The 21,932-nt window shown below is 39.8% G+C and overlaps 1 protein-coding gene across 3 annotated transcripts in view; it reads left to right on the forward strand.

Annotated features, from left to right (window-relative positions):
* Positions 1–21,932, forward strand: part of LOC140728431 (endoplasmic reticulum junction formation protein lunapark-A-like) — a 74,078-nt gene that overhangs the window by 18,496 nt on the left and 33,650 nt on the right. For all 3 annotated transcript variants that reach the window (XM_073047149.1, XM_073047150.1, XM_073047151.1), the window contains exons 5-7: positions 5,997–6,184; positions 14,508–14,566; positions 14,669–14,709. In XM_073047149.1, coding sequence (XP_072903250.1) covers positions 5,997–6,184; positions 14,508–14,566; positions 14,669–14,709 — 288 coding nt within the window. The remainder of the gene's footprint in view (positions 1–5,996; positions 6,185–14,507; positions 14,567–14,668; positions 14,710–21,932) is intronic.

Here is a 21,932-nt window from a genome sequence, read left to right on the forward strand (position 1 = left end):
TGTTCTACACTTGTTTCACATTTGTCAAGGTCCCTCTTACTGGTGAATACTGAAGCAAAGTATTCATTAAGGACCTCCTCTATGTCTGACTCCAGGCACATTTCCTTTTTTATCCCTGCTTGATTCTACTCTTACTCTAGTCAGCATCCTGTTCTTCACTTATCTGTAGAATACCTTGGAATTTTCCTTAATCCAAAATCTGCCTACCAATGTGCTCCTTAATGTCTCTGTTGCTATTGTGATGTCTGTAGAATACTCCTAAATAGTGTTTATTCCCTTCCTATTTCTGACCCCATCCACTCACAATGACTCGGTAGACAATACATCCATGATATCCTCTCTTTCTGCAGCTATATCATCCCTGATTAGCATTGCCACTCCTCCCACAATCTTTTCCCACCCTTCTTTGTCCCTTTTGAGACATCTAAACCCTGAAACATCCAGTAGTCGTTCCTGCCCATGTGACAACCAAATCTCTATAATGGTCGCAACATTATAGTTCCACGCTCTTAAGTTCATCACCCTTGTTCTTAATACTTTTTGCATTAGACACATTTGAACCCATCCAACTGACTGTATTAATGCTCTGTTTACTGCTTATCCTTCACAGTCTCTCTACATGCTGCATTAGCCTTTACACCAACTGCTTCATCCTCTGACTTATCTCATCTCCAGCCAGTCTAGTTTTAAACCCTTCCCAGCAACTCTAACAAAGTTCCTCTAAGCAAGGACCTTTATCCCCCTTGAGTTTAGATATAACCAGCTCCTTTTTACAGGTCATATCTTCTCCAGAAGACATTCCAATGATTCACAAATCTGAAACCCTGCTCCCTACATCAATTCTTCAGTTACACATTCATCTGCCCTACCATCCTCCTCTTGTCCTCACTGACATATGGTACAGGCAGAAATCCAGAGATGACTACCTTTGAGGTCCTGGTTTTTTTTTAGCTTCCCACCAAGCTCTCTCTTTTTGTTCTTCAGGATCTCATCCCTTTCCCTAGTAATGTTGTTGGTATCAATAGGGACTCGATCTGAGACATCCTTAACTCTTTTGCCTGTGAGGCAACATACCATTTGGGAGTCTTTCATGTCCAGAGAATCTTCTGTCCCCCTACCTGTTGAACTCCCTATCATCACCACTCTTCTCCACTTCCCTCCTCCCTTTCCCTTCTGAACCAGGGTCAAGACTCCATGCCAGAGGCGTGATTGCTGCAACTTTCCCCTGTCCTATTTTTATTTAACAAAGCATAGTGTAGGAATTGCCTGAATTGGTTTCTCATTCAGAATCACCTTATTACCAGTATATGATTGTGGTTTGGTGGCAAGCATAAAACACAGGACAAAACCATAACATTTAACATAACAGCAACTAACAATTTACAAGGCAGTAGTGCAAACGGCCATGAGCAATCAACAAATAGAATGGTTACATGCGCAAATATCAATAATCAAATTTAAATAAATGTGAACACATGAACACTCAATAATCAACAGAATAAAGAGAGCAGGACAGAACATTTAACGGATGTTGTGCAGGGACAGTTAGAGTATTACACTTGAGTGAGTTTTGTTTAGAAGTTGGGAGCTACAGGAAAGAAGCTTTGGAGCTGATGTGTAGTCATGATGGTGATGGACTTGTCCAGTCTCCCTGATGGCAGTTTGGTGAATAGGTGACTGCTAGGGTGGGTGGAGTGAGCAGTAATTTTTTTTTCAGCTCTTTTTTTCCACTCTGGTGATGATCAACTCTTTTAATGTTGGTAGCTGACAGCCAGTGATCTTCTCCACTACTCATTGCAGCCTGGAGGAAGTGGCGGGAAGCCAAACAGTGAGAGAGGAGATCACAACAGTCTCAATAATGACTGAGTAAAATTCCTCAGGATACACACTAACATGTTAAGTTTCCTAAGCTGGCTGGGCTTTCCTAGTGATGAGTGTAACATGTTTGTCCCACTTCAGCATAATGGTAGTCCCCAGGAATTTGATTGACTCAACCTGACCACCAATTTCCAATAGGGGGCAGGTATGGGGTTGTCAGTCCTCATTTCCACCATCTTGATTGCATTAAGCTGCAATTTGTTACAAGCATGCCATGCTGTAAGATGGCTTACCTCTGTTTAATAGCAGGTCACATCGTTATTAGAGATGAGACCAGCTACAGCCACGTCATCTGCAAACTTTAGCATTTTAGTGGAATTGTCTGGAAGTACAGTCATTTATATAAAGTTACAATAGGAGGGGTGAAAGAACACAACCCTGGAAGAGTCTGAGGTTATAGACATTGAATTGGACAAGTAGGAGCCTAGCCTTACGTAATGCTTCCTTCCTGTTTGGAAATTCGTAATCCACTGACAGATACTGTAGGGTACAGCTAGCTGGGTTAGCTTGCTATGGAGCAACCCCAGAACAAATGTTAAAGAATGTAATGAAGGCGCAAGTTAACTGCATCCTCAACTGAGTGATTTGCTCTATAAGCAAACTGTAGTGGAAGAGGATCGATAATGGACTTAAGGTAGGCCAACATCAGACATTCAAAGGTTTTTGTAACTACTGAAGACAGAGCAACTGGCTTATAATCATTAAGTGAGTGATCTTGCCTTTCTTGGGAACTGGAACAATTGTAGCAACTTTAAAGTAGTCTGGAATCCTGCATAATTGTAGGGAGTTGCTAATTATCTCAGTTAAGATGGGAACTAGCTGATTCATACAGTGCTTTAGAGTACCAGGTGAGACACCATCAGGACCTGCAGCTTTCCTAATGTTCTGTTTTCCAAATAGTTGGCAAATGTCTTCTTGATTGACAAAGTATGGGGTGAGATGGAGGGGAGGAAGATGAAGAAAGGCCTTTTGCAGATCTGAGTGTCCTCAACTCCTTGGTGAACCACAGCTTTTTGTTGTTGTACCTGAGAAAGATCATTTTAGAAAGACACATCCTCACACCAACCTTGCATGGCCTTCCAATGGTCTAAGCAGTCACTGAGCCTTCCAACAGCCTCAGGAGTCCATCGCCATTTGATGGTCCTGGATGGTTTGGACTGTTCCACTTTTCGTTTATAGCTGGGAACAAGCTTGATCGTGGCATGGTCAGAGTTGCCAAGGGGTGCCTGGGGATTACGTAGAATTCTCCTTTAATGTTGGTATAGAAGTGGTCCAAAGTTCTGTCTTCGTGTGGGGCAGCTAATCATCTGGTGGTATTTGTGCAGACCATGTTTCATGTCACAATGCTTAAAATCCCCCAAAATGAAAATGACAGGATTGGGAAATTTATTTTCCAAATCATTAAATGTTATTAGCCAATAACCATTGCAGATTGAGCATTTGCGTCAGGGGTAACGTAAGTATCATATAGAAAAAAGAGTGAAATTCCCTGGGTAGATGGAATGGCTTACAGTGAATGAAAAGAGCCTCAGCAGAGGAAACAAAGAATGATGGACATGTCCCTCCACCATCTATGATTCATAAACATGCAAAAGCCACCACCATGTGACTTGCCACATAGTGGACTATTATGAACTGCTCCAAATAGTTGTTTGTTCTGGCATTTGAACAAAGTTGCAATGTCCAAGTTAAGCCACACTTCAGCAAAACAAAAGGCAGAAATACGGGCATAATCCTTGTTAGTCCTGATAAGTAACACTAGCTCGTCCATGTTATTTGTAAGAGAGCAGACATTTGAAAGTCAGATTGCCGGGACAGCGCTATAGAAGCCTCTGCATCTTCAGCGTACCAGAGCTCCTACTCATTTACCTCTATCCCGCCTGAAGATGCGCATTTTCCAGCCAGCATCATTGCTGTCAGAAGAAGCTTTAGTGGTAAATGCTCTGTATCACAGATGAACACAGGAAATAAATCTGCAGGCACTAAATCACATCTTTCCCTCCCTACCCCTCTCAGCTTTTCGCAGGGATCGTTCCCTTCGTGACTACCTGGTCCACACGTCCCTCACGCCTGGCACTTATCCCTGCAAGTGCAAATGCTACACCTGTCCCCACACCACTGTTCCAGGCCCCAGACAGTCCTTCCAGGTGAGGCAACACTTCACCTGCAAGTCTGCTAGAGTCGTCTATTGCATCCGGTGCTCCCGGTGCGGCCTCCTCTACATCGGCGAGACCCAACACAGATTGGGGAACCGCTTCGTCGAGCACCTACGCTCCGTCCGTCACAATAGACAGGACCTCCCGGTTGCCACCCACTTCAACTCTGCCTCTCATTCCCATCTAGATATGTCCATACATGGCCTCCTCTATTGCCATGATGTGGCCAAACTCAGGTTGGAGGAGCAACACCTCATCTATCGTCTGGGTAGCCTCCAGCCTGGTGGTATGAACATTGAATTCTCCAATTTCCGGTAATTCCCTCCCCCTCCCCCTTCCCCTATCCCAGGTCCCTCTGCCTCTCTCCCCTTTCAACTTTCTGCTTCTTTATCTCTACAGTCCTTTCATGCTTATCTCCTCCCCTCCCCCCTTTATCTTTCCTCTGATTGGTTTTCCACCTGGCGCCTCTAGGCCCTACCCCCTCCCCTATCTCTATTACTGGGCTTCAGCCCTCTCTCCCCCCCCCCCCCCCCCCCCATTCCTGATGAAGGGTCTCGGCCCGAAACGTTGGCTACTCTTTTCTCACAGATGCTGCCTGACCTGAGTTTTTCCAGCGTTGTGTACGTATTCTTTGATCCACAGCAACTGCAGTTGTATTTTTATGTCTCCTATATTCAAGAGCATTTCACAAGTAAAAGATCTTTTTTTGACAGAAAACACATTAAACTGAAACAGGATGGGAGCACCTAAAATGTGGAAGCCAGCAGTGGCACCACTGGAAGTGGAAGTCACCATTTCTATTATGTAGTACTACTTTGAACTCTCTCAAGTATTTACTTCTGGTTTCTATTTGCTTAAAAGCATGCTAACCTTCAGCAGCACCTTCCAGAGATGCTTCAGGTTTCACATGTACACTGACCCCACCTCTATCTCACTGCTGTCACTCTGGATCACTTAGTTTAATGTCTCACATTTGTCATGTTGATTATCTGCTTGTGTTGAGTAAGTAGATATTTATTAAAACTAATTATAGGAAGACTGAAGTTGTTGTCTTTGGTCCTTGTCAGAAATATAACTCCCTGGCCTTCATTCCCATTCCAGGAAATCATATAAAGCTAAGTTGGACTGCTTGTGTTGTTGTTTTGTCGATTGTTTTACTTGCATGTTTGCTTCATGAAAACCGACTACTTCCACTAATGTCACAGTCAATTATTGGCAACTCGTGTTCTGCTGGAGCCATCATCCATACATTTACGTTGAGAATAGCCTATTAGAAAGCTCATCTGGCCAAATGCACATCTTCTAAAATCGTGTTTATTCAAACCTTTGCAGCTTGGACTGGGGCTTACAACAAGGCTCATTTAACAATCATGCCTGCATGCCAGTCTATGTTTGGACAGCTCATCAGTTTTAAATTCTTCATTTTTTGTGTTGACCCACTCCATGTTCATGTTTTTGTCTCAAAGTCTCACGATTACTTCCAGCTTTGCAAGCTACCTATATATCTCTGATCCTTTGATTTTGTACCCTTGGGCTTGCTTAATTTTACTTGCTCCACAGCTGATGGCCTCAGGTGTCTTAGACTGATGCTCTATAATTTTTATTTTTAAAGTGCACTCCATGTTTCTTTTCAACCTGCACCCTCCTCCCACCTCTCTGAATTTCCTATTTTCCCTCTTGCAAGTTTTGATCTGATTAAAATAAGTTTTGAAAAATTAGAATATCATATGTTGTAAGAGAATTTTTAGGTGTGCATTGGGAAAATCACTAATCTTTAAGGAAAATTTGAATACATTTGACAGGGAGTGGTGGGACTGCTCAAATGTAATAGTACTTGGCATCAACTAAAATGTCAATTAGTACCTCTTTGTATGTTCACTTTGATCCAGTCATGTGGAACAAATATTTTGGTGCATATTATGCTGAATTCAATAAACTGAATTAACTTACTTATATTTGTAGGATATAAATACATTGGAAGAATTCAGGGAAAAGAATCAAAGACTTCAGAAGATCTGGGTTGGAAGACTGGTACTCTATTCATCCACTCTGTATATCATAGCCTTTATATTTGTGTACTTGTGGTGTTTTCCGGAAGAATGGACCGCACGACTAACCTTGGCACTTCCAGGATTTTTATTTCCTTTATTGTAAGTAATTACTATTGCCAGTTCAAATAATTTGAAGGTAGGCATCTCGATTGTATCTTTTTTTATTGGTGCAACTTAAAATGATATATAGTTAGAAATGTTGTTTTATACTAATACTCAAGCTCATAAATAAAGACCTGATAATTGAAGAGCTCATTGCATGAATGAAAGGATAGTTAAAGAATATATCAGGTTTAAGTAAATTGTAATGTTACTATTTGCATCTAGGTAAAATCATTAGATTCTTGCTGTTCTCTCTTAAATTATTGTTGCCCAGTAATAATCATTTAGGATGACTACCTGCCAAGATTCTTTATTACAGCTAATATAATTTACTAAAAAGTTTATCGTGGTTCCTGTATCATTGCTTTTCATCTCTTGTATTTACATGTTGTACACATTTGCAAATGTTTATGTAATTCAATTAATTTTGAACTAACTGGTTTTTCTGAACATGGTTTGCCAAATTAGTTTGTGTTTTGTCAGAGGAATTTGGCTCCAGATGTCATAATCACCTTTATACAAATAGGGATAAGAAAAAGCAAAGTATTACTGCCTTTCAAGGCAGGGTTTACTGGGTGAGCTGCCAAGGAGGACTAATAAAACTAAATTGTGGGAATTGGTGAATTTTTCAATTAGCTGATTTTCTGATGGGGGAGGGGAGGAAAGATTATTGCTGAAGGGGAATCATAATGGCCACATTGCTGTATGAGTTGGTTTGGGCCCACTCTTCTGTTGCCTCATCATAAACTTTCTTCTGTCAGTTTTCTGTTGATTGATATTTGGTTCTAACTTTAGTTCTACAAGGACTGATGCAGGAACTGAATATTTCAGGCCCTGACTTGATGTGTGAAGCAAAACTTAATGCACACGTCAAACAATGATAATCTCAATCACCTCTTTAATATTTTTAATTGTCATCATCCTGGTGATTTCCATCAATGAATTTAACAATCGGCTACACCAATATTATGTTGCAAATGCAGGTCTTGACTCTATTATGTAGGAAGTGACTAATTTCCTTACTCTGCAGAGCCCTCTTATCTGCAAAATAGAAGGCACATATGTAGTGAAACATTCCGCCTGAAATTTCATTCTGATAATGCTTAGTATGATAGCATTTCAGGCAATATTATTAGTGCCCCATCTACCACTATTCATTCTCTCCATTATTAGGGATACATTGCATTGCCCATTATTTACAAATGCAGTAGCTTTTCAAAAAAAAAATGGCCATTTCCAAATTAGTGAACTCTTGCAAGTAGAAAAAGTAAAGATGGCAAATACATTGAAGCACAACCAGTGCCGAGTTTTCATCTAAATCAGACCATTATGATTTGAGTAATGTTTTTCATTGTGACTGGGCAAACTCCTGGAATAACACTTACTGGTATGTCTTCATCGTACAGAGTAGTTCAGGATGGTACCTCAGCATCACCTCTTTAATAGTAATCAGTGATGAAGAATGCAGTTTTGACTTCCTCACTTATTCTCATATGTTATAAATAGATCAAAATTCAAGCACCTTTGATAAAATAATTGACCACTCATTATCTTCAATATCGCTTCCAAAAAAAAATTCAAGCACCTGTGATTTAGTTTTGATTGTACAGACTAGTTCACTTAAATTAATAGACCCTTTTTAGTAGCAGGCTTCTATTTTGTAATCTAAGTGAATTTAACATTTTCCTTAAATTGTCCAGGGTTGCAGAAAGGCATGGTTTTCATTTGATTTTCAAGATTCTTTTGAAAAACTACTATCGTAGCTGTTTAGCAATTGAGTTGTTTAGGTTGATTATATACGAGAATAGTCATTGTACTGGATGGTAACCAAAATTCTCTTACAACTCTTCATTAGCCTTCAAGCTGTGACAATTTACCATTATTTCCTGTCTATTATTCAATCTGAGATTATATAGATTTCCTACCGATACTGCTTGCCACTAGTTAAGTTTGATTGGAGTATGAAGAGATACTTCTCACCATTAATTGGTAGCTGTGAATCAAACTACAGTTTGTATGAGTAAATATCACGTTAATGATGCATTTCTTGACCTCTGAATAGTTCCATTTTCTGTTTTGAATGAAGTTACTTGGGTTGAAGATGACCTAGGTAGAAATACTAACTTGCCATGTCTACCTTTCTGATTTAAAAATTTTGACCTATTTCCGTGTGTGTGTCGAACACTGAGGTATGGTACTCAGAGTAACATGTGGATTGCACCTTCAGTTTTTAATCAAGCCTTATTTGTTTAGAAAAACTTTTGTTTTGGATAAATATAAATGATTGGCTAATTATGACATCTACTAAATCTTCCACCCTCAGACATTACTATAGTTGGTATTGTAATTTCAATGTCCAATTCATGCCCATCCACATTAATTTTCAACTCTTTGCCTTTCAAGAGTCTAACTACCTTAAAAATACTTCAGACTCTAATTCTATCACCCTTTGAAAAATAGTACCCTAAAGTCTTAAGACATTTGGAGAGGAAAAAAATTAATTGTTCGTTCTTAAACAGGATGGCCCCTTCTTTGAGCTGCTTCTAATTCATTAAGGATTTTTAACTGGGAACATTAATCACACCATATTTGGAGTACTGTGTAAATGTACTATGCTGCAGACATTCCTATTTCTTACTCATTTCCTTATGCAACAGTTACTAATTATTTATAAACCTGATGAAAATAATCCTTCATGCCGCCTAGACCCCTCTATATCCCACAGCTCTGTAAACTCTCACCATTTTGATATTTTTGTTTCTTTCTGCCAAATTGGGCAATTTTATATTTTCCTCACCTTTTACTCCTTTTATTTCAAGTTTATCCTCTTAACTTATTTAACAACCTTTGTTGGCCTCCTTGTATCCTTTTCATACCTTGGTGTCATCAGCAAATGTAGTAACCATAACTGAAGACCTGTGCTAATGAACTGGCTAAAGTGGTTACAGGCACTTTATCCTCTGCTTTGGCATTTTGGGGTACCCAGCTGGTTAAAGCAGGCCTCAATCAACTGCTGTCCAAAACAAAGTAGTAAACCTGTCTCAATGCCTAATTTCCAGTCCACTGTGATGAAGTGCTCCGAGAGGTTGCTTATGAAACACATCATAGGAGGATGAACAGCTAAAAGTCATTGTCCATGTAGGTACCAGTAACATGAGTAGGACAAATGATGAGGTTCTGCACAGGGAGTTCCAGGGAGTTAGGTGCTAAGTTAAAGGGCAGGGCCTCCAGGGTTGTGATCTCAGGATTGCTACTGTTGCCACGTGCTAGCGAGGCCAGAACTGGGAAGATCGTACAGTTTAATATGTGACCAAAGAGTTGGTATACGAGGGAGGGCATAAGATTTTTGGATCATTGGGCTCTCTTCCAGGGAAGGTGGGACCTGTGTAGAAGGGACAGTTTCAGACATCCCACCTCTCCCGGAAGTTCCGAGAGTCTCCTGCATATTGATAGCAGCTCCCTGACACCTGCAAATTATATACAATATCCTGGAAATTGATGTATTTATTTATTTTGAGAGCGAGTGAGAGGGAGTAAAGGAGCATCCTGATTGGTCTCTCTTTGTGCTAAGTAGACCTATCAGTTTTCTCTGTGGGTGGGCTTTACAGTCAACCTCTCTCTCTCTTTCATTGTCCATCAGTTCAGTTTAGTGTCCCCTAACAGGTGTCAAAAATAATGACAGTGTTGCTCGCTACACTGTTTGCAACAGTGACTTTTCTGTTGCCCATGGTGGCTTAAATGACTGTAAAAGACATGTTGAGGTGAGTTTAACAGGTGTCATTCGTTAATTAGCATAGCTAACGTTATTTAAACTAGCAAAATTAACAAATTCATTGACACACACTGCTATGAGGTTGAGACTTCCGGCAAAATGCTCAAATCTGCTGAGCAAGCCACATCACAGTACAAGGAAAGCTTGCAAAGCAATAGAAAAGCTATAAAGCTATTTGCTTTATATATAATATTTGCAAATATAATATGTGTAATAGTTTCAATATGTGATCAAATAAATTGTTGTGTTCTTTCATAATCAAATGTCCTGTATACATACACCCTTGGAGGTCGACTGGGGGGGGGGGGGGGGGGGGGAGTGCTGGTGCTACCTCCCTGAAATGAGTTTTAATGAGTTTTTGCAGGGTGGGATTTCTGTAGTTTGCACTTGAACTGGAGGAGGACGAATATCCTAGCGGGAAGGTTTGTTGATGCTGTTTGGTGGGGTTTAAACTAGAGTTGCAAGGGATGGGAACCAGAATGCCAGAACAGTTAGTGTAGAGGTTGTGGAGGCAGATGTTCGTAAGACCTCAGACAAAGTTGGGAATCAAAAGGTTGAGCATAGCGTGACTGGTGTCCTGAGCTGTGCATAGTTCAATGCTAGAGTATCGTAGGAAAGGCAGATGATACTGCTGAAGGTGAGGTAACTGGTTTACAAACAGGCAATGTATAGTGAGGAGAGGTTGTTGATTGGGCAAAATTTCAGTCATCTGGAAGAGTTGCAATTGAAAAGGGTGAATACAGGGTTGAAGGTATATTTGAATGAACACAGTATATGGAATAAGGTAGATGAACTTGCAGCATAGATTGGCATGGATGATATTGTAGGCATCACTGAATCATGTTAGAAAGAAGATTATAGCTGGGAGCTTAATGTCCAAGGACACACATTGTACCAAAAGGACAGACAGGGAGACAGAGGGGTGGCATTGCTCTGTTGGTTAAAACAAAATGAAATCAAATCATTAGAAAGAGGTGATATATGGTTAGAAGGTGTTGAATCATTGTGGATAGAGCTAAGGAGCTGCAAGGGTAAAAAGACCCTGATGGGAGTTGTATACAGACCCCCAAACAGTAGTAAGGATGGCATCTACAAATTACAACGGGGATAGAAAATGCATGCCAAAGGCAATATTACAAGTCATGGGAGATCTCAATATGCAGGAAAATCAGCTTTGTGTTGGATTCCAGGAGGAATTTCTAGAATGCCCACGAGATGGCTTTTTAAAACAGCTTGTGGTTGAGCCCACAAGAGGATCAGCTATTCTGGATTGAGTATTGTGCATTGAATTAGAATTGATTAGCAAACTTAAGGTAAAAGAACCTTTGGGGGCTAGTGATCATAATATGATCAAATTCACCATGAAATTTGAAGAGAAGCTGAAGTTAAGTGTATCAGTGTTACAGTGAGTATAGGGAATTACAGAGGCATGAGAGGGGAGTCAGCCAGAACGGCTTGGAAATGAACACTGGTAGGGATGACAGTGGAGCAGCAATGGCTGCAGTTTATGGAAGCAATTCAGAAGGCACATGATATATACATCCCAAAGAGGAATACGTACTCTAAAGACAAGATGATACAACCGTGGCATTCAAGAGAAGTCAAAGTCAACCTAGAAGCCAAAGACAGGGCATATAAAAGAACAAAAATTAATGGGAAGTTAGAGGATTGGGAAACTCTTTGGGGGGGGGGGGAACAACAGAAGGCAACTTAAAAAAAGTCAATAAAAAGGTATAAAGATGGAATATGATAGAAAGCTAGAATAATATTAAAGAGGAAACCAAAAGTTTCTTCAGATACATAGTGTAAAAGAGAGGTGAGAGTGGATATTGGAGTGCTGGAAAATGATGCTGGAGAAGTAGTAATGGGGGACAGGGAATTGACAGACAGGCTGAATATGTATTTTGCACCAGTCTTCACTTCAATAGGTTCAATAGGTACATTTAATGTCAGAGAAATGTATACAATATACATCCTGAAATGCATTTCATTTGCAGACATTCATGAAAAGAGGAGTGCCCCAAAGAATGAATGACAGTTAAACGTTAGAACCCTAAAGCACCCCCTCCCACACACTGTGGAAGACTCTGATAGTATGGTGGAAGTTCCAGGTGTCAGTGATCATGAAGTGCATGAAGTTACATTACTAGAGAGTGGGTTCATGAGAAACTGAAAGGTTGAAGGTAGTTAAGTCACCTGGATCAAATGATGTACATCCCAGGATTCTGCAAGTGGTGGCTGAAGAGATTGTAGAGGCAGAAGTAATGATCTTTAAAGAATCACTATATTCTAGAATGGTTTTGTAAGACTGGGAAATTGCAAATGCCACCCCACTCTTCAAGAAGGGAGAGAGGCAGAAGAAAGGAAACTATAGTCCAGTTAGTCTGACCTCTGGTTGGAAAGATGTTGGAGTTAATTATTAAGGATCTCAGGGTACTTGAGGGCACACACTAAAATAGGCTGTAGTCAGCATGGTTTCCTCAAGGGAAAATTTTGCCTGACAAATCTGTTGGAATTCGTTGAAAAAATAACAAGCAAAAAAAAATAACAAAGGGGAATCTGTTGATGTGTACATAGATTTTCAGAAGGCCTTTGACAAGATGCCACACATGAGGCTGCTGAATGAGCGATGAGCCCATGGTATTACAAGAAAAATTCTAGCATGGATAAAGCAGTGGCTGATTGGCAGGAGGCAGCGGATGGGAATAAAGGGAGTCTTTTCTGGTTGGCTGCCAGTGACTTAATGGTGTTCCACAGGGGTCTGTGTTGGGACTGATTCCTTTTATGTTATATATCAGTGATGTGGATAATGCAAGTGATAGTTTTGTTGCAAAGTTTGTCAATGATATGAAGATAGGTGGAGGGGCAGGTAGTTTTGACGAAGTAGAGAGGCTACAGAAGAGACAGGAGAATGGGCAAACATGTAGCAAGTAGAATACAGTGTCAGGATCTTTATGGTCATGCATTTTGGTTGAAGAAATGAAAGGGTTGACTATTACCTAAATGGAAAGAAATACAAAACACGGAGGTACAAAGGGACTTGGGAGTCCTTGTGCAGGATTTCCTAAAGGTTAATTTGCAGGTTGAGTCTATGGTGAGGAAAGTAAATACAGTGTAAGCATTCATTTCAAGTGGACTAGAATACAAAATCAAGAATGAAATGTTGAGATTTTATGAAGCACTGGTGAGGTCTTAATTGAGTATTGTGAGCAGTTTTGGGCCCTTTATCTTGGAAAGGATGCACTGAAACTGCAGAGGGCTCCAAGGAGGTTCACAAAAATGATTCCAAGATTGAATGGCTTGTCAAATGAAGAGTGTTTGATGCCTCTGGGCCTGTATTCCCCAGAATTCAGAATAATGAGGGGTGACCTATTAAATGGTGAAAGGCCTTGATAGAGTGGATGTGGAGAAGATGTTTCCTATGGTGGGAGAGTCTGAGACCAGAGGACACAGTCTCAGAATAGATGGGCATTTTTTTTAGACATGGAGGAACTTCTTAAGCTAAAGAGTGGTGTATCTGGAATTCTTTGCCACAGGCAGCAGTGGAGGCCAAGTCTTTATGTATCTTTGAGGCTGAGATTGATAGATTTTTGACTGGTCAGGGCATGAAGGGATATGGGGAAAAGGCAGGAGATTGGGGCTGAGAGGAAGGTTGAATAGGGCATAATGAAATGGCAGAGCAGACTCGGCAGTCCAAATGGCCTATTTCTGGTCCTATATCTTCAAGTCTTTTATCAACTCTTTCCTGAAGAGTGCTCGCGATCTCCTTAAATTTGACTACCGTCACAAAAGGTCATTGGCTCTTCACTCAGCTCTGGAACAACTGGACAATGAGCATGCATATGTCAGAAAGCTTTTTATTGATGTTAGCCTATTGTCGACATTGTCGACCCCTGGAAATTAACCAATAAGCTCTAAGACCTGGGCCTCAGTATCTCCCTGTGTAAATGGATAATCAGTTTCCTCACTAACTAGCAGACCCAAGTTAGTATGGATTGGCAACAACATTTCCCAACATTGAATACATTTACATGGAGCGCTGCCATCAGAAAGCAGCAGTCAATAATACCCACCATCCAGGCAGGAGGTACAGTGGCTTTGGGTCCCACACCACCAGGTTTAGGAACACTTATTATTCTACAACCATCAGGCTCCTGAAGTGGTGTGGATACTTCATTTACCACTGCTCTGTACTGATTTTTACAATTTATAGACTGATTTTCAAGGACTGTTTGTCTTTTGCACATTGGTGTTTGTCAGTCTTTGTCTGCTTATGTAGTTTTTGTAAAATGTATTGTTTTCCTGTAAATGCTTGCAAGAAAATGAATCTCCAGGTAGTGTATGGTAGCATATATGTACTTGCTAATAAATTTACATTGGACTTTGAACTTGGACTTGTATCTAATGTATTCTGTTCCAGAATATTCTGCCCATTTGAATAATTATATCCCAGTGAGTTATAGAATCCTTTCATTTAAATTTTGTTTTTTTATGCCTGATCTTTACATCCTATTTGTATGCATATCTCACACAACTTTCTTTTGATAGGGTCTGGTTAATAAGAAAATTTTTGATTTGGTCATTTTGTAGAAGAACTGAAAAGAACAGTAAGTTTTTTTGCATCTCAGTATATGCAGTGCTTTAAAATAAAAGTTTTAGTAGAAGATTAGCCATGAATACTGTGATTAACTCTTAACATTTCACTACAGGTGAAGCTCTAGAAGATTTAAAAATACAAAAGAAAAAAATAGTAAGTAATACTAAAATTAATTTTATACTCTCAAATCTTCCTTTTTAATAGGTACAGTTAATATCAGGGAAATGTATACAATATACATCCTGAAATTCTTTTTCTTTGCAAACATCCTTGAAAATTTTCAAGCCCCAAAGCCCCCCCCCCCCAGCTCCCTCCTCAAACGCACAAGCAGCAGCAAGGCAGCAGCCATCCCCCCACACCCACCAGCAAAAAAGCATCAGTGCTCTCCACCGAGCACTCAAGCATGCAGCAAGGCACAGTACCCCAAAAACTACTGGTTTAGCCGGTGATTCGACATACCACAAGCTCTCTCACTCCCTAATAAGCAGAAAAAATGGTGTCCCCATTTCACAGCGAGAAGTGAGACATAACAAACAACACGCTAATTTAAGATGTTAAAAGTCTTTTTGCGTGGCTTTTTTTCCAAGCTCTGCGCCAAGAGAGTCAGCACCATAAAGGTGTGGCTGTCCAGACACACAAACTCCGGCAGCTAACCTGCTGCTCCTAGAATCAGCACATCTCCAGAGCCACAAAAATCCAGAATCCTGAAGGCACACTCACCTTCCAGGTCACGTCCTTGGGATACCAAAAAGCGGCCGGTCGTGAAGCCCCGAGAGCAGGTCCCATTCCCGCAAAGAACTGAAGTCAGAGTGTAAGTCCAGGTCAGGGTCTTCAAAAGAACTTTGAAACCATGTCATGAAGAGATGTTTAATATCCAGGTTACCAACTTGGAGTGATTATATATAGAGAGCCTCCGGATGATTTGTTAGCCAGTTACGATAAATTTTCTTGTTAATCTCCATTAACAGGACATGAACTGTAACCCAAATAACATTTTGGCACATCAGTATAAAGGATCTTTTACTGGTTCTTGACTGCTTTTAAAATGCTTGCCTGATTTTAAACAGGAATAGTGCTGCTAATAGTCTGATAATTGATATCTGTACGTTAGGATATCTTCAGGCTATCTTGCCGTGAACAATCAGCCATGATTGTTCACAAAGAAAACAAATTAATTTAACAGTACAGTAAGATAAGTGGGGGGGGGGGGGGAGTGGAGTTCATGAAACTTGACATTTTTATATAAAGGAAATAAATAGTGCAAGACTAAGATTTTACGAATGTATATTTTGCTATAATAGATTTAATCTTTCACTTGAATTAGAATTTTGAGGGTATCATGATTAAAAGTAAACGACCATAGGAAGAAAATGCTAGGATGAAATTGATAATTTATTACATTGGATTAATCTTCTGGTAGTTTTATAGTGGATTAGTGTTAAGTGCCATGCACTTGTGGTTCCACTTGTCGCATTTGTAATTTCAGTTGTTTAAAAAAAAGTCGTCATACAAAACATGAAGTTCTGCAAATGCTGGAAATCTTGAGCAATACACACAAAATGCTGGAGGAATTCAGCAAATTAGGCAGCATATATTAGAGGGAATAAAGAGTTGATGTTTCTGGGCAACATCATCTGTTTTTCCCATCATTAAGTGCTGTTTGAGTTGTTGAGTTCCTCCAGTGTTCCGTGTGTGTTGTAATAGTAAACTTCACTGGAGTTACATTTGCCACTTGTATGCAAAGGTGCACAGCTTTCACGTTGGTCTTGTATATCTCATATGTTTTCCAAATACTGCAAGAATGAATATTTTGTTTTCGATGAATTAATTTGTTGGATTGATTCAGTCACTATTTAGATAGTGGTCTCAAAACAACCAAACCCAATTAGCACATGAATATTACTAGTGCAATAGCTCTGCTTAGATTATAGAGTTATATTCATGAAACATGTACTTCAGCTCAACTTGTCCATTCAGACAAATACGCCTACCTAATCTAATTTCATTTGTCTGTAATTGGCCCATTTCCCTCTGAATCTTTCTAGACCACGTATCTGTCCAAAAGCCGATTAAATGTTGTAATTGTACCTTCCCCTGTGGCCCCTCCTAATAACGTGTTCCATATAGTCCAGCACCTTCTGTGGGGAAAACCTTGCCCCTTGGATTCCCGTTAACTTTTTCCATCTCACTTCAGTCCATGCCTTTTAGTTTTAGACTCTTGCCCTCACTTGGGAAAAATAGTGTTACTATCTACCCTGTCTTTGTCCCCAATTTTACCACCATCTGAGGAATCAGTACCAGTCTCTTTGTAACTCAAGCTCTCTAATCTAGCCAACACCCTCGCCAGTTTTTTTTTCTGCACCCTTTCTAGTTTAATCTTATCCTTCATGTAGCATAGTGATCAGAACTAAACACAGTCCTCCAAGTGCAGGCTAAGTAATAATATGTGCTGCAGTAGGATAGCATCCTAACTGTCATACTTGGTGCCTTGGCGTATGAAGTCAAGAGTGCTATACGGCTTCCATCATTGTATATGTGTCGCCACTTTCAGGGAACTATGTAGTTGAAGGTCTTACTGTACAATAGCATTCCTGAGGAACTGTCCATTCATTGTGAATGTTGACCTGGCTTGCCTTCCCAAGATGCATCACTGCACTTCTGTGTTAAATTCCATCTACCAGTCTCCTATCCACTTTACCATTGGACAAAATCGTCTTGTTAACTTGAGCAACCTTCTTCACTGTCCATTATACCACCAATTTTACTGTCATCCACAGGGTTTCTAATCATGCCACTTAACATTGTCTTCCAAATCATTAACATACAAGATGAAAAATAAAGGACTTAGCACTAATCTTTGCAGCACAGTACTGGTTATAGGTCTCCAACCTGAAAAGCAACCATCCACTACTAACTTTTGTCTCCTATAGCAGGCCACCTTTGTTTCCAGTTTGGCTAGTTCACCCTGGATCCCATATATTTTAACATACTGGATCAGCTTTCGTGCAGGACCTTGTGTAGAAGATCTTGCTGAAGCCCATGTAGGCAAAGTGTACCCGTTTGTCCTTATCACCTCTTTAGCTGACAGCATACAGTTTGAGTTTGGCTTTGAAAATTTGAGAGGGTAAGAGATATGGGGTGGTGGGGGTATAAGGGAAATTCCAGGGTTAAGTGATTGAAGATTAGAGTTCAAAACTTTTGAAGAGGGTCAACTTTGTTATATTGTTGAGCAGGAGCATAGTGTTTTTAGGATTAACTGAAGGTATGGAGCATTTCAAGACACTGAGGAAAATGCCTCTCACAGTCATTGAGATTAATGGAAGGCCAAGGTGGATTTTAAAGGCAAGGATAAGAGTGCATGGTTACTTATCTGAACATGAAGGTAAGGCAAGGTGTTATTGTGATTCAGGCTGCAGTATGATTTGTGGTCTTGTGAAAAGTCATCTAGAAGAAGTGTGTATAAGTAGTAGTGATTAGGGAAGAATGAAATAGGGTATGAAATGTGGGAATGAAAAAGTAATTTTGGAAATGAGGGAAGATAATGGTTCAATTGAGATGCCAGATAAATGAACCAATTGTTGTGGCAGATGCCAAAATAGCACAACTGTAGCAGAAGATGAAGCAATTGGTGTGGAAAACCAAGATGAAAAATATAGTCCTTGATTTCCAGTCCAACCTTCTCTCCATCGTTGTAAAAGAGGGAGATAAACTGAAAGTCAAGCAAAATAATACAAATTAAATGGGGTTACCTGGGGTACAAGTAAAAAAAACCTGGTTTTCATTAGATTAAAGGTGATGAAGAAATTGGGGGGGGGGGGGGGCATGTAAAAATGGACACTGAAAGCTTCATTTGACATGTCCAGCTCAGCAGTTATTTTGCAGAGGTTTAGTAGAGTGTTAAAGTAGAGTATTCACAATTTGGATGCATTGTAAAATAACGGAGTTTATCTACTAAGCAATTGAGCTAAGGTCAAATTAAATTTTGTCTGCACTGAACTGGCAGCATTTGGAACACTGCTGAGTCAGGAAGTGCATCTTTTTTTTATACAATAGTCTATTAATAGGCATTAGTGAAGGATAAAATTCTAATATGATTGTGATCTTTTGGAAGCAGAATACCCTGTCAACATACATAATTCGGTAATCAAGTGCATTTTGTCTATTTGCATTTGAGCTTCTGGGTACCCTACCTAATGGGTAGTTTTAGGACAAGATGACAAATTGCCAAAATATGTCAAACAAGGAAAATCTACAAATGCTAGAAATCCAAGCAACACACACAAAATACTGGAGGAACTCAGCAGGCCAGGCAGCATCGGAGTACAATCGAAGTTTCGGGCTGAGATGTTTAATTTCATTTCTGTCCTGCTGAAGGGTCTCGGCCTGAAACCTTGACTGTACTCTTTTCCATAAATGCTGCCTGGCTTGCAGAGTTCCTCCAGCACTTTGTGTGAGGCACTTGGCAAAATACGCCATTTTTATGGTCTTCAATTGCTTACTATATACTACCAGATAGTGTACTATAAATGAAATGTTAAGGTTTTTTAAAATGTGAGGGAGAATTAGGTTGAAAGATGTATTTCTATTCTACAGAGCTTTTCGTGCCTCTGCATATACCATTTGACATTTTGTTTATGTATGACTGTTAACTCAAGTTTGCCTTGTATACTGTATAATGTTGCATAGCAATGCTGAACAAGGAGGTTAGTCCATAGATTTAAAAATAATGAACAAAATAATTTGAAGCAGAATTGAATGGTGTTAGTGAACTAATATAGAGTGAACATGCAGCAGATCCAATAGCAAAGTGATCTAACAGCAAATGACTTTTTCTACTTGCCTTTTTATTTTTTTTAAAAGAAGATAGATAACTTTGGTTATTTAATTTCTGTTGAAAGTAAAATTGGCTAAAGGCATGACAGAACACTCCCAAGTTTACGATTATTTTGTACAGTAGTACATTTTCTAAGGTCATATGAGGTTGGCTATCTATAACAGATAGCCAACCTCATCTATATAATTATAAGACTTGTCCAGGAGAATAGAAGCAAAGCTACCAATGTCAATACACCAGAAGCTTGCATTGGAATTTAAAATTTTCATGGCAACATGAGAGATTCTGCAGTTCCAGAGTAGCGCACACGAAATGCTCAGCGGGTCAGGCAGTATCTATGGAGAGGAATAAATCTATGCCGAGACCCTTCATCAGGACTGGAAAGGAAGGGGGAACATGTCAGAGTAAGACATTGGGGGAGGAGAAGGACAACAAACTAGGAGGTGATAGATGAAGCCAGGTGGGTGGGAAAGGTGGCTCCATATGTGATTCCCTCATCCATTTGTCCCTTCCCATTAATCATCTTCTTGGCACATATCCCTGCAAGTGAGAGAAATGCTACACCTGTCCACTCACCTCTGTACCCACCTCCATTCAGGGCCAAACAGCCTGGTCACTGTTACATTGGTAAGATCCAACATAAATTGGGGGACCCTTTGTCAAGCACCTCCACCAAAAGTGGATTTTCTTGGTGGCCAACCATTTCAATTCCTATCTCACTTCCTGTTCTGACATGTCAGTCCAAGGCCTCTTCCCTCAAAATGAGGCCACTCAGGTGGAGGAACATATTCTGTCTATTTCATCGATCTCTTCCAATAATTTTTTTTTCTCTCCCGTCTCTCTTCTTTCATTCCCCACTTGGCCTCTTGCGTCTTTTCCTTAGCTGCCTTTCGCCACCCTTGGCGCCCTTCCTCTTCCCTTTCTTCCATAGTCCACTCCTATCAGATTCCTTCTCCACCTCTACCTTTCCCATCCATCTGGCTTCATCTATCACCTTCTAGCTTGTCGTCCTCCTCCTTCACCTCCTCCTCCACCCCCCACCTTTTTATTTTGGCATCTCCCCCCCTCCTTTTCAGTCCTGATGAAGGTTCTTTGCCGAAAACGTTGACTGTTTATTCATTTTCATAGATGCTGCCTGACCTGCTGAGTTCCTCTAGTATTTTATGTGTGTTGCTTAAAAAATTGCATACATTTTTATATCTAATGTCATCTCAAAGATATTTTAGAAGGCACTTTGATGTAGTATGCTGCTAGTGCCTCCCATCTGTCTTTCTGTCTAAATAGTCCTTTCTGCTTTGTATAAGGCCCATTAACAGATGTTCTATTCCTTTCTCTACATCAATTTTAAATTTTGTCAGTTCTTTGGGACATGTATACTCCCCTAAACTAATTCCAATCAGCATAAATTGAAGTAGATCAAACTGAATTTGCTTGGTTTTGAAACAGTTGATTCTGGCCTTGATTCATGCTGGAGCAGGTTTATTTTAAATTTGTTAATTCTGTCTTGCCTTACAAGAAAATTGCAGATTCTCTCCACACTGATGCTTTGAGATTAACAGTAAAGCAAATGAGATATTGGCCCTTATATGTCATTAAAGGAAATTTCATTGCTCCTTTTTGCCTTTATTGAGCTTTTGCAGCGCTTTGCACCAAGCTAATTGCTTCTGCTAATAAATAATCTAAAATCAATGCTGACAGTGGTTAATTGGCACACAGACTTTATTTTTTAAAGCACTCTGCTAATGACCTTCTTTAAATTAATAGCATAAGTGCTATGAGGAAATAAATCTGAGGAATTGCCTGTCATTTACTGTCATGTCTAATAACTTTCAATAATGACTGCTGATAGATTTTTGTACATTCCATTATTGAAGTAGGTGCATGTAATTATTCTCCTCATTATATTTAAACAATTAGCAATATTTGGCATTTCTTTGCTATAAAGCTGTTAACTGCAATTAACAGGTTTCCAGCTTTAGGAATATTTTTGCTCCTTCACATTTCTCTTGCAGATTCCTGTTAGTAAATGGTTTGCTCTTCTGTAGCAAAAAAAACTATTCACGATGATTTCCTGTGGGTTTGTAAAAATTCCACTCTATGCTTCCGTCATAGTATTCCCCTCAAGTTATTACAATTCAGCTATTTAATTTGCTATTTAATTTGACCATTTATTTAATGGAATCAGCTTCTCAAAGATTGGTTTCAAAAGTAGGTGACTTGGATGCAGATTTTGAAACCACTGCATTACACCACCCATGGTGCCTCTTGCAGTATTGCCCACTCTTAAACAGTTGTTTCACTGCTGTCTCATTATTCCTAGCATTGGTATTCAATTCTCCCCATTGCTGGACAGATTACAAAGTGGTCAGTTAAAATTGGAAATATTGCATGTCAAAGCTTGGTCTTATTAATTGTATGATCACTTTAACTGTGGATTATGATAATTACAGTGTCAAACTTCGGCCTGGATATGAAAATCAGGTTTATTGTCACCGGCATGTGAAATGAAATTTGTTAGCTTAGCAGCAGCAGTTCAATGCAA

The sequence above is a fragment of the Hemitrygon akajei genome, chromosome 5 (assembly GCF_048418815.1).
Source record: "Hemitrygon akajei chromosome 5, sHemAka1.3, whole genome shotgun sequence".
In the NCBI taxonomy this organism is placed as follows: domain Eukaryota; kingdom Metazoa; phylum Chordata; class Chondrichthyes; order Myliobatiformes; family Dasyatidae; genus Hemitrygon; species Hemitrygon akajei.